The sequence below is a fragment of the Geospiza fortis genome, unplaced genomic scaffold (assembly GCF_000277835.1).
Source record: "Geospiza fortis unplaced genomic scaffold, GeoFor_1.0 scaffold55, whole genome shotgun sequence".
NCBI lineage: Eukaryota > Metazoa > Chordata > Aves > Passeriformes > Thraupidae > Geospiza > Geospiza fortis.
This window is the reverse complement of record NW_005054308.1, coordinates 5760172-5772575: the sequence shown is the minus strand read 5'-3', so window position 1 is coordinate 5772575 and position 12404 is coordinate 5760172. Positions and strand designations below refer to the sequence as shown.

General features: G+C 52.7%; 1 protein-coding gene across 1 annotated transcript in view; it reads left to right on the top strand.

The window, feature by feature from the left end:
- FLT4 (fms related tyrosine kinase 4) overlaps nucleotides 1-12404 on the top strand; it is a 35986-nt gene that overhangs the window by 4761 nt on the left and 18821 nt on the right. The window contains 9 exon segments of the mRNA XM_031055271.1: nucleotides 1073-1344; nucleotides 4869-4981; nucleotides 5886-6048; nucleotides 6289-6428; nucleotides 7126-7294; nucleotides 7865-7982; nucleotides 8570-8721; nucleotides 9381-9543; nucleotides 11262-11406. Coding sequence (XP_030911131.1) covers nucleotides 1073-1344; nucleotides 4869-4981; nucleotides 5886-6048; nucleotides 6289-6428; nucleotides 7126-7294; nucleotides 7865-7982; nucleotides 8570-8721; nucleotides 9381-9543; nucleotides 11262-11406 — 1435 coding nt within the window.

The following is a 12404-nucleotide window of genomic DNA, read 5'->3' as shown; positions in this document are numbered from 1 at the left end:
AATTTCTTTTTTTTTTCTCACTTGCTTAAGTCACTTTCAGCTATTTGGCAAACTTTCAAGTGGGGGTTAGGCCTTCCTCTGAAAGGGGCTCTGATTTCACAGAAGGAAACTTCCAGTGTGGAATAAAAGCTTGTTTTGTTTGTAGTAAACAAGTGCAGTTATAACAAGCTACGGTGGCACGTGTGTGCACATGCACAGTCCTACTCTGGAGATCCTCAGCTATATATAAATACACACGTGCATGTTCTGTCTGGGGCTTTCTTGAGTTCCTGGACTTTTCTGTCTGTCCTTGGGCTGCTGGTGAGCAGGCTTTGTGGTCATGCCATCAGAGAGGTGTCTGCAGCCCAGTGTCTCTGCAGAGGTGGGAAGGGCTGGCAGCCCCAGGCCAGCTGTGGTTTTGAGGGGTTGCAGAGGGCAGAGCAAGAGGAACCCCCTCCCACAGCAACAGGGAAAGGAAACAGCTGGCAGCTGGCCAGAAGGCAGTCAGCTGAGCCTCCTCTTGTTTTCCCTTGCCGTCTTTTATCCCTGACTCCCTCCTGCTTTTCTCTTTCTCGCTTTCTTTCCAGTCTGCTCTCCTTCCCCCATTCTTCTTCCCACTCCATTCATCACACAATGAGCCCCAGCCAGCAGCTACACTGAGCCAAGGGAAATCATCACATCCATGTGTTTCCCTAATAGCTCTGGACCCTTTTAATAATGAGAGGGAATAGAAAATAAATGGAACCTTTCCCTCAGGGCCCTGTGTGTTTCCCTGTCCTGGAATTCATACCAGTGGGACAGCGCCATGGGACAGAGGGGCCTGCTTGTGAGTGGGCTGATATCTTAGAGCTTAGCATGGCCAGAGAGGTGGCCTGGGGAAGGGGATGAGCCTTTGCTTGCCCAGCACTTAGGGAATCTGGTTGCCATTTCCTTGTGCATGTTTTTTTCCCTTAGAGGATGGCCATTCCTCCAGCCTCAGCCCCAGACCGGTGGCTGGCTGGGTGTAGGTGTGCAGAGAGTCACACAGAGCAATAAAACCATTGCCTTCACCATGCTCAGCCCAAAGCTAATGCTGCTTTTCACCCATGTCTAGAGGCCAGCACCCTTTGGAGTGGTCGTGGCCAGGGGGCAAGGTGGATCCTGCTGGGAAGGAGGAGACTGAGCTGGTGGCCTCAGCAGCCCCCAGCAGCGGCCAGGCAATCCGAGAGGAAGACTGCGAGGGGACCGGCACGAAGCCCTACTGCAAAGTGCTGCTGCTGCCGGAGGCACAGGCGAACCACACGGGTTACTACCGCTGCTACTACAAGTACATTGATGCCAAAATCGAGGGCACCACAGCAGTCAGTACCTACGTGTTTGTGAGAGGTAAGAGCTGTCACTGCTGTGCACCTGCAGGCTGGGGGCCTCGGGGCAGCCAATGCACCAACATAATATCTGAAATATTAAACATCTCAGTGTGCCTCCCAGGGCAGAGCGTGGCTGCTGCAGCCTCGGGAGGGGGCTGAGGGCTGGTTCCCTGCAAGTGCAGGGGACCAATATCCGTCCATGGCGGCAGCGCCTGGGATTCAATTATGTCCCATCCCGGGGGCATCGCTCCAGCCAGGCTGGAATGCAGGAATTCAAGGAGTGAGAGCCTGGCCTCAGAGACACTCCAGCACTAAAAAAAGCACAGGAGTTATCTTGTGGGCAGCTTGGGGCTCCCTGAGGTGCTGGTGGGCAGGGGTGGTAGTGTTTCATAAAGCTGAGACTGAGAGGGAGGAGATGAGTGGTACAAACACTCCATGTGCAGCCTGTTCCCAGACCTGCTGCTGGCCTGAGCTGCTCCACAGTGACAGATCCAGATGCTCCTCTCCACACTGTGCAGGGGCTGCCCGTGCAGGCAGGGTTATGAGGTGTATTTTGGCAGAGGAGGGATGTTCACCAGGCTTGGGGCTGGACCCCCAGGTGAGGGAGTGGCTGCGGGGCCGATACTCAGCATCTCAGTGTCCCAGGGGTTCCTCCTCCATTGTCTCCCCCACTGCTCATAGCAGGCTCCAGCAAGATAAATGAACTCTGTCCCCTGGAAACAGTTGGCTGAGCTGTTTCTCTTTCCACCCCCATTTATTAGTTGGTGCAGTTGTCATGAGGCAGGCAGGTCATGACATATAAGATGCATTTTTCAGAAGTCCCAGGGCAAAGCCAATTTTGCCTCTGCAGCTATACAGAGAAAAATGCAGGGGCAAATCAGAAAAGCTGGGCAGCTGTTGGAGAGGAATTGAAGTCTGTTTAGCAATTGCTTCCTCTTTCTGTGGGCTATGCTGCCCACCATAAAACAGGACAGAGCCTGCCTGGGTTTCAGACATCTGTGAGTTGGACAGAGGTGTTCAGACACTCTAGAGGGTTGAATCAGGATGGAGGCAGAGAGCTTCTTAAATACACTGAAAATGAGTACAACCCCACAAACTCACATGCAGGGAGTGCTTTTGCAAGAACTGGTTTTCTTTGTGATCCAACAAATGTCACTTTGCCCCCTGATCCACTGTCTCTCACCTCCAGCCTCTCTGCAGCTCAGGAGCTGCTCTTCTGTTTACCAAAAAGTGCACATGGTGCAAGTTAGGGGCAATAAATCCCACACTGTCAGGGCCCATGGGACTCACAGTGCCTGTGGACAGTGTGTGTGCAGCAGATCCTGCCAACAGCTCGCAGCACTGCTGTGCACATGGCTGCACAGCACATGTTCATACTCAGTCCAATCAGGCTGTCCCCTCTTACAGTTATCAAACATCTAGAAAACCTCAGAATCTGCCCTTCCAAACAGGCTTTCAGGCAAGAGAAGGGACATGTCAGGAAAATTCAGGCATATGGTAAGCACAGCCATTGCAGAACATTCAGATAAAGCCTGTTCCTGCTGCACTGGGCTGCAATGTGAGACTGTCCCTGGAGAGCTTGGAAGGGCTGATGTAAGTGTTGGGGATGTTTGGAGACAGGATGATCAGACCACAGGTTTATCCATCAAGCTCATTTCTCATGTTAAGGGCTTGGTGAAATTGCCAGGAACAGAATATCTGTGCTTGCCTGGAAAAATGGATTCTTCTGTATTTTACCTGCAATTCAATGGTCAAATGAACTCTCCATGCATGTGTCTCCTTCCCATGTGTCTGGTTAGGTGTGTATTTTATTACAACTACAGATAGCTCTGTAGACACTGAATGCCCCATCAGGGTAGTACAGGCTATGTACAGCCCACATCTCATAAAGCTTAGCCTCTATTAATGAAGAAGATGCTAAATTATTCCCATCCGACCCATTAAGGCAGTCTTAAGGAAATTTGTGATGTTGTCAGAGAGGGGAGCTAGTGCATGAATCACAAGCTCATTGGCAGCAGGACCAGCCCAGTAAATCAGTTCTTGGCTGCCATCTGAGCTTGAAGGGGACCTCATAGTCTCTCACCTCTGACAGCTGTGCAGCTCCTCCTTCTCACATGCCAAGGGTTTGGGAGAGGAATGAGGAACATCTTCACACTGGGAAACAAATCTGTGGTTTCAGAAGTCAGCAATCCTGTGGCAGCAAAAAAGACCCCAGGAGATAAAGATAAGAACTCTCTGGGCAATCCATGTTTTCCTAAGAGCTGAGGCCTTTGCAGCATGACTATCACTGAAGCAGCAGCTTTACAGATTAAAAATTAAAGGTTTATGTACTTAACAGTGGGAGCACTGGGTTGGATTGGGTTGAGCACAATGTGATCTGAACAACAGATCCCCAGATGAGGATCATTTCCAAATTCATCTTTGACTTGTCCCTTTAGATGGGTCTCTTTAGGGGTTGGGTATCAGTGGGAAAGAATCTCAGGTTGTACAAATGGTTGTGCTCATGCTACACTCCCTTGAAATCAATGGTTTAGCTGAAACACAGGTGAAAAACTAAATGTCGGCCACTGGGATGCTTTGGTCTGATTCCAGTGTACCAAAAGTTGTAAAATCTCCCCTAGCAGGACTCTGAGGCAGCCCAGTGTCTCCCAGATGGAGACCCATCACCCCCTTATAAAGCCCCCTTCACCCAGGGGACAATTTCCATGAATAAAGCCAATCATGACCATGTGCTGGATGGGCATTTGCAGAGGAGAGATGCTGGCAACACCAGCATCAAGACACTAGGAACCATTCAGAGCATCCTGTGAGAGCAGGAATCCTGTGGAAAAGGGCAGGCAGGGGCTGATAGTACAGAATAAATTATCTATCACTGAGGCCACCATATTTCCTGTGTCTTCCAATTTTGTCTTCATCCCATTTACTCAGCCTGGATCACTGCTGTGCACAGAATTTGGTGTAACATCCCTGGCCTTGCTAAGTCATTTCATAATGATTATTTCTGGGTGGTTTTGCTCTTCCTGTCAATATTTGTGCTTGCAGCAGTTGGGCGGCAGTGGGGTGGCAGCCCTGGAAAGCTCAGCTCATGTGTTTATCTGCCGGCCGGGATGGCTGCAGGATGACATCTGCATTCCAGCGCGCTGCGGATCACTTCCTCGCCCGGGAAGGTCGCGCTGCACCGGGGCAGCACCAGCCCTGCGCGGGGACACAGCCACCAGCTGGGCAGGCGCCGAGCCCAGGACACCACACACTGCTTTCACAAAGGGTCAGGCTCAGGCAGAGACCTTGAGGGCTCCAGGAAAGGGGAGGTCATTTCCCGCACTGCCCAAATGTCACACAAGTGTCGCTGCGCTGGTGCCGTGTTTGGTGCGGAGGAGCTGGCTGGCTTTGCATTCCCAGCTCCAGGTGTCTCTTCCGACTGTCACGTGTGGCAGATGGGGCCAGAAAGAAATTCAGAAAGCCTCCTTTTCTATTGGTGGTTGCCTTTTCCCAGTTTTTTTTTCTTCTTTTTTAGTAGTTGTTCTCCTTGTATCTTTTCTACAGATTTTGAACAGCCATTTATCAACAAGCCAGAGACTCTCCTCATCAGCAAGAAGGAGAACACTTGGGTACCATGTCTCGTGTCCATCCCAGACCTTAACGTCACACTGACCTCGGTGAGAGCTCGGCTGCTGGGACACTCTGAACTGAGATGTATTGCATTTGTTCTGCATTTGTAATTGCCTGAGTGGAAGCATGACAGGCACTGCCAGGAAAGGAAAATGCATGGGATACATTTTCCATGGAAAGTACAAGCCACTGGCTTCCTCGTTTTATTTGCTGGTTGTCCAGTTCCCTTGGGCAGATCCCACAGGTTTCCTGCCAACCTTGGTTCTCTTCCCTGGAGCTCTATGAAACAAAACAAGACTTTGTTTTAAACCCACTTCCCCACAGCAACCCCTGTTTGCCTCATCTCTGTGATCTACACCCCTCTAGGTGGTCAGCATCCCCACAAGGGAGGAGGCTGCAGCCCTAGGGCTGATGACTAAAAACAGCTCTCTTATCAGTTTGCTTTAGCTTTTGTCTTTTTCCCCCCCCCTTTTTTTTTTTTTTTTTTTTTTTTTTTTTTTTTTTTTTTTTTTTTACAATGCAAATACATCCTTTCAGGATGAGTGTTACTATTGTACAAAGGCCTCCAGGGACACACTGGGGGCCAGGGGCCTTTCCCTTGCCCGGGAAGGACACTACCCAAGGTCAGCACTCATCCCGGTGGGGCTGATGTTTGGGACATCAGCATCAGTTTCCTTAGCTATCTCTAGAAATTTCCATTCCTGGAAGTCTCTGGCCCACTCTGCAGACGGGGAGGCTCATGGTGCAGGATGCAGCTCCTTGGGGTAGAGGGGAGGCCACGATTCCTAGATGGCAAACCCTCGCAGGGAGAGGGCAGGAGGCCAGCACAGCATGGGGCTGCATCATTTCTTCCCACAAAAGGGATGTGTTAGCCAGCATAAAGCCTGGGAGGGGTGGAGTAGGAATGTTGTTACCCTCTGATTTCAGCTGGCAAAATGTTGATTTTTCCAGCAAAATTTCTTCATCCACCCTGATGGGAAAAGCACTTTCTGGGACAACAAGAAGGGAATGCAGGTACCCACACACTTGATCAGGGACTTACTGTATGTCCACTGTGAGACTGTAATCGACAAGAAGCTCTTCAAATCCAATTTCTTCATCATCCATATAGCAGGTGAATATTTGGGAAGGTTCAGGGGACCAGTTTGGGTGGCTCTGAAGTGTGGCTCATGTGATTGTCATGGTCCTCTCTAGCTACACAGACTCTGCATGGTGCTTATATCTCTTCCACTGTGTATTGGACAGACATACACCATGCAGCAGGAGGTCATTCCCAAACCTCCTGTAACTGCACAGTCTGAGTCAAAGAGTTAACTAGATCAGAAATCTCTTTTCATTCCCTCTTCTGCATCAGGGAGTGAGCTGTATGACATCCAGCTGTATCCCAAGAAAGCCATGGAGCTGCTAGTGGGAGAGAAGCTGGTCTTGAACTGCACGGTGTGGGCTGAGTTCAACTCTGGCGTCCACTTCCACTGGACTTACCCTGGCAAACAGGTACCAGCAAGCCAAGCAGCTCCCTGTGCACTGAACTGTTACCCTCTGAGTCACCCCCTTCTGACCCTTCATTGTTCCTCTTCACATCATTGGCAGGGCTCTGCTACATACTCCTAACCATCCTGTGCCCTGGACCTCGTGTCAGAATGTTCTCCCTTTTTTTTCCTCCTGCAGCAGAAGGCAGACAGAATGAAGACCCCTTTTCCTGGCAGAAAGCTCCCTCCTTGCTGAGGTGTTGCTGCTCTGGGGTTCTTGAGAAAACACTGGCTTCACTTTCACCAGTGAAAATCCAGAGCAAATTTGATTGGTTTAAAAGGAACTTCTAATCATAGAGCCCTTGTTACCAAGAGCCTGCAAAGTGGTCCCCTCCCCACTGTGTATCTTCCCCTCTTGTATCTTCTGGCTTTTTTGAATGGTGTGACAGGGGAGTCCCTTGAGAACATCACTTAGTTCATGGGGCTCCCAGCCTGGTTCCTGGGCTACAAGAGCAAACCATGCTAAGATCTGAGCCCAGCCTCAGGCAGTCAGTACACAGAACATGTGCCCTTCTATCCCTGAGGATGGCACTGAGTTGTGCAGAAACCTGTCCAGGCAGAGGCAGGCACTGAGCATCAGGAATCACAGCTGTGAAGGGCTCATCCACACAGCCTCATCCCATTGCTGCCTTTCATCCCCTTCTCTCTGTCATCTCCCACAGACACAGCGAGCAGTGATCGAGTCCGAGCGCCGGTCCCTGCAGACATACACAGAGCTCTCCAGCATCCTGACCCTCCACAATGTCAGCCAGCAGGACCTGGGGAAGTACACCTGCACTGCCACCAATGGTGCCCAGATGCTGGAGGAGAGCACTGATGTCATTGTGCACGGTATGGCACTGCCAGTGCCCTGCAGAGCCACAGCCAGAGCCCAGCTGCAACACAGCCAACCCCTCGCTGCTTGGGCAGAGTGGCTCCTGAACCTCCCTCCACTCTGCTTTAGTGAAACCCAGCCCTCCTCCAGCCCCTCAGCCCTTCTGTGTCCCAGCACCACGCTGGGAGCAGAGTCACATTCAGCAAGGTCCCAAAACGGAGGGAGAGAGATGCCAACACCAAACTGGCCCAAATGCAGTGGAATGGCAAGACACACTTATCTTGCAGCCCTATGGCAAATGCAGTACCCCTATGGCATGGCTGGCCTGAGGGGCACCAGCTGTGGGTGCACAAGGCACTATCTGCTTTAGGTGGTTGTTTCCTGGCAGCAGAAATTCACTGGGCAGCTCAGCCTTCCTGCATTCCCAATGGCTCCCACGAGGGAGACAGGAGCTGCTGGGATCTCAGCTGCATTGTCATAACACCCCCATGTCCTTGGTCCTTGCTCTTGGGCCCTGTGGAGATCAGCAGAGCTTTGTGACACCTTGTCTCTTTGAGCTCTCCTCCATGGTCCCTTTTTCCTTGCAGAAAAGCCCTTCATCACTGTGGAGTGGAGGAAGGGCCCGGTGATAGAAGCCACTGCAGGAGATGAAGCTGTGAAGCTGCCAGTGAAAGTCGTGGCTTACCCCCCACCAGACTTCCAGTGGTAACTCATCTTTCTTAGCTTGAGGCACCTTCTCCTTTCCTCCTTTCCTCTGTCAAATGGGGAAGCCTAGCCTGGCTTCCTTGCTAGGTCCCTCTGTCACCAAGATTGTCACAAATGTCACTTTTTCCACCCATGGGGGCCATTTCTCCCATGTCCTGGCTCTCAACTGTACAGCCTGGCTTGGCAGCTCTGCACAGCTGGAGGGGCCAAGTGGAGTGCCCACAGGAGCTGTCCCTCTTGTCCCTCTGCTGTGGCAATCACAGTTGCCCAGAGGAACAAGGTAGTGGGATGGGTTGTGCACCTCATCATGCTGCACTTCCATCAGAGCTGACTGGAGATGGGAGCTTTGCACCCACTCACTGCTCAGGCAGAGCTGCAACACCCCCAACCCCACACACATCCACACAACACAATGTGCAGACTCATCACCTGGGTCCAGGGAAGGCTCAGGGGTCTCTCCAGAGAGGTCCTCAATGCTAGCAAGGGGCACCCTGGCTGCACTCTTGTGGGGACCAGTAAACCCTTTGCCCAGCTGCCAGAGGGACACTTCCTCCCCATGGCTGCATTTTCTCTCTGCCTCCCTGCAGGTACAAGGATGGAAAGCTAATTCCCAAGCAATCTCAATCTTCAATGCAGATCAAGGATGTGTCGGAGCAGCATGCTGGGACTTACACGCTGGTTCTGAGGAACAGGCTGGCAGGGCTGGAGAAGCACATCAGCCTCCAATTAATTGTCAATGGTAAGGGGGCCTGGGCTGGAGCTGGGGGGAGAGTGCTGAGCCCATGGTCCCAGCTTTTGGGCTGCTCTGAGAACAAGTTCCCATTGCTGTCCTAAAGCAGTTGGTACCTGCATCATCTCTTCCTCCCCCGTGGCACAATTTTGTTCCTGACTCTCTCACTTTGGGCAGGATATGTCATTGCTCAGGGGCCACTTCCCAATTGCAGCTGGAGATGCTGCTGAGGGTGACCCTGACTGATGTGGACTTGAGAGCAGGGCAGCTGCCACATCGATAAAGTCTTGATTTGGAGTATTTCCTCTGGGTGGGAAGCCCCTATGGAGTTTTCCCACAGCTGGTCCCAGTCATGCAGGAAACAGATGCCAGCTAAAAAAGTGCTGGAAGGGCACTGCTGCCTGGAGATGTGTCTCCAGCAGGCTCTGTGGCCCTGTGCTTTGAGCCCTGCAGCATCCAGACAGTTCCACTCATCAGAAAAAGGAGAAACTATGTCACTTGAATCTGCTTAAGCATGACCTGCTGTGCCTTGCAGGCCTGAGTTGCCCTGAGAGCCAGAGATGTGGGGCCCAGGCTGCCCATAAACGGGCCTGGGGAGGGCTGTGCCAGGCCTGGGGATGCAGTGCCTGAGCCCACAGCTGCTCACAATGTCACTCTGATCCTTGCAGTTCCTCCACGCATCCATGAGAAGGAAGCCTCTTCTCCAAGCATCTACTCCAAGAGGAGCCCCCAGGCCCTCACCTGCACTGTCTATGGCATCCCAGCACCAGAGGTGATCCAGTGGCAGTGGAGGCCATGGATGCCCTGTCGGATGTTCTCCCGACGCAGCCTGTAAGTGCCATTTCTTCCAACACTTGTGTCTTGTCAGGCCACCCTCATGGTGTTATGGGCTTCTTGTGACCATGGCTGTGCCCCCAACCATGTCTCACTTTTGCTCTCCCACCCACAACACAGCACCTTGTGGGAAGGCAGAGTGGAAACATTTGTAGTCCATGTGGGAGTTTTGCCCAGGCTGGCTGGTCCCAGACACCAACAGTTTCCACAGCATTCTCTGCATCCTCAGCCACCTGCATCTGTCAGTGGATGTCCATGGCCCACCCACACCTCACAGCATCTGCAATGAAACCACTGATCATTGTGCTAATGGGGAAACTGAGGCAGATTGCAGGAGAAATTGTCACAGCCCCTTGGTAAGACCCCAAGACAGCAGCTAGGGCTCACACCACTCCTGCCCTGAGGTGCCCGTGGGTTTTATGTCCTTTCTCTTCTCCAGGGAAGCAAAAGTGCTCATAGGCAGCTGCCGCTTGTGGGGAAGAATTGCTGAATCCTGGGGCAGTGCCAGATCTCTGCCAGCTGCTGGGATGATTAGCCAGCAGGGCAATAGGCAGGCAGGAAGGGTGCATGCCCACTGCCTGTGCTCTGGGAAGCTGAGGCAGCATCAGGCAGGGCTGCAGTGGCATTTTTTAATGACAGTCTCACCAGAAGAAGGAAGAGGGATGCTGGAGAGTTGTAGCCAGAGCAGTCAGGGTGGAGGACAACAGGGTGCCTGGAGGAAGCCAGGTCCTGCAGTTCTGTGCAGGCTTTTGCCAAGCCAGGGACACCAGAGTTTTCCATTGCATGCAAGTGCACTGTGGCCCTCTCAGGAAGCAGAAGGGCCCATGAATTATGAGTACTGTCTTCCAAGGCCACCATATTTCTGCCTAGCACAACTCCAGAGGATGCAGGAGGCTTCTTTCTAGCTTCCTGTTGTTTACACAGCTCACCAGTGTGTTTGCCCCGCCAAGTGCTCTGCCCTACACTGCTAGCACACACCTTTGCTACAGCTCCTGGGCCCTCAGCTTCCCTCTGCTACCCTGTCACTCAAAGCCTCTCCCTTCTATCCCAACCCACACTTTTGGGCAGACCCTCCCACCTTCCACCCCAATCCACATTTCAAAAGCACCCTGCAGGCTGCAGCATCCCAGGTCCCTGACAGATTTGGCCACTTCTCCCCACCTATCTCAGCTTGAAGAGGTACCATCATTCCCCTGTGAGACACCAGCAGCATCTCCTCCTGGGGAGGTCTCCCTCCTGGCTTTTGTTGAATCAGGGGCAGCGGGTGTTGCCCCACCTGCTCTCCAGGCCAGCCCCAGCCTGTCAGGGACACCCCTGAGTCTCAGTCCCAGCAGGGCTTTAAGGCCCTGGTGCTGAGCAAAATGACATCAAGAGTTGCCCATGGCACACATGAATCAATTTCACCCCTGCCTTTCTCCACTCTTAGCAAGGAAAGATGAAGCCCCAGGCCTGCAGGTGAAGAGTTTGCTTGGGACACCTGTATCTGTTCTCTGCCTCAGTTTTCACACCTACAAATTTTTGCCTCGCTGGTGGTTGCGAGGCACCCTTATAAAGCACATAAGAACTGTGTAACTGAAAGACCCTGAAATTTTGCAGAGTTATAGGAGGGGGCCATCAGTTCTCTGACACAAAGCTGCTTTTGCTGTCTTTTTCCCAGCTAACCTTCTTTCTGTCTCTCTCCTCTTTCCCCTGCTCATCCCTGGCTGCTGGATTAGCAACAGCAGGCACCGGGCAGCAAGGCGCCACCAGAGGGACCGGATGCCCGAGTGCAAGGACTGGAAAGATGTGTCACAGCAGGACGCCGTGAACCCCATCGAGAGCATTGACACCTGGGTGGAGTTCGTGGAGGGGCGGAACAAGGTGAGGCTGCATTCCAAACCCATCCTGGGACAGGGAGCTGGAGATGGCCATGGGACTCCTTTGCAATCAACCAGGAGAAGTGGCCTGGAAAGGGGCCTGGCAGAGACAGATTTGGGGAGGGCTTCACACCTCTGCTTCTAAAGTAAACCATCAGTGGCAGTTGCCAGACCTGGGGCTCCACAGTACCAGGCAGCCCCAGGGCGAGGGGGAGCTGTCATCTTTGAGAAATTACCCTGTGTCCAGAGAGGCCCCCACTGTGGCTGGCTGCACAGGAGGGATTTCATGGATTGCTACTGAACACGGGGCATCCAGCTAGGGAACACGTGGGAGAGGTGCTATGGGGGCCTCCCATGGCCTTTTCTGAGCATTTTGCATGAGCTGTTCTGTAAAAACCAAGCCCTGCAGAGCATCCTGGGCAATCCTGTTCTCTTGATCAGGAGTCACAAGCTGACCAGCAAATCTCTGGCCTTGGGAAGGTGCATGTGTCTGGTATGGCATTTCATCCAGCTGTCCCCATCCTGGTGGGGTGAGGGTGGTTTGGAGAAGCTGGCATCCATCTGCTGCAGCTTTGTGAGTGGCAGCAAAGTGTGCTCCACAAAGCCACTTCTCCATCGCAGCATTTCCTTTCTGGAAGGAACATCTCTCACTCACTGCAGTGTGTGACCTGCTTGCTGCCTGCTTCTCTCTGTCTCCTGGGTAGCCACGAGTGTCAGGTCGGTGCCATGACGAGGTTCCTGTCCCCACTGGTGTCGGGCACCAGGCGCTCACAGAGGGATGCAGAACAAACAAATGGGCCTCTGTTTCCGAAAGTCACTTCCTGTTTTCCTACACACCTCTAAAGGCACTTCCCGTCCCCTGGCCTGGCCAGGAGTTCATCACTCTGCCAAAAGGGTGGCAAGGGCAGATGATTCTCCTCCCAGAACAGCTGAAGGGAGGTTGAGGGATTGAGGTTCCCCAGAGACGCAAGCAGGGGTGGTGGGAGCTCTTGGGTAAGAAGC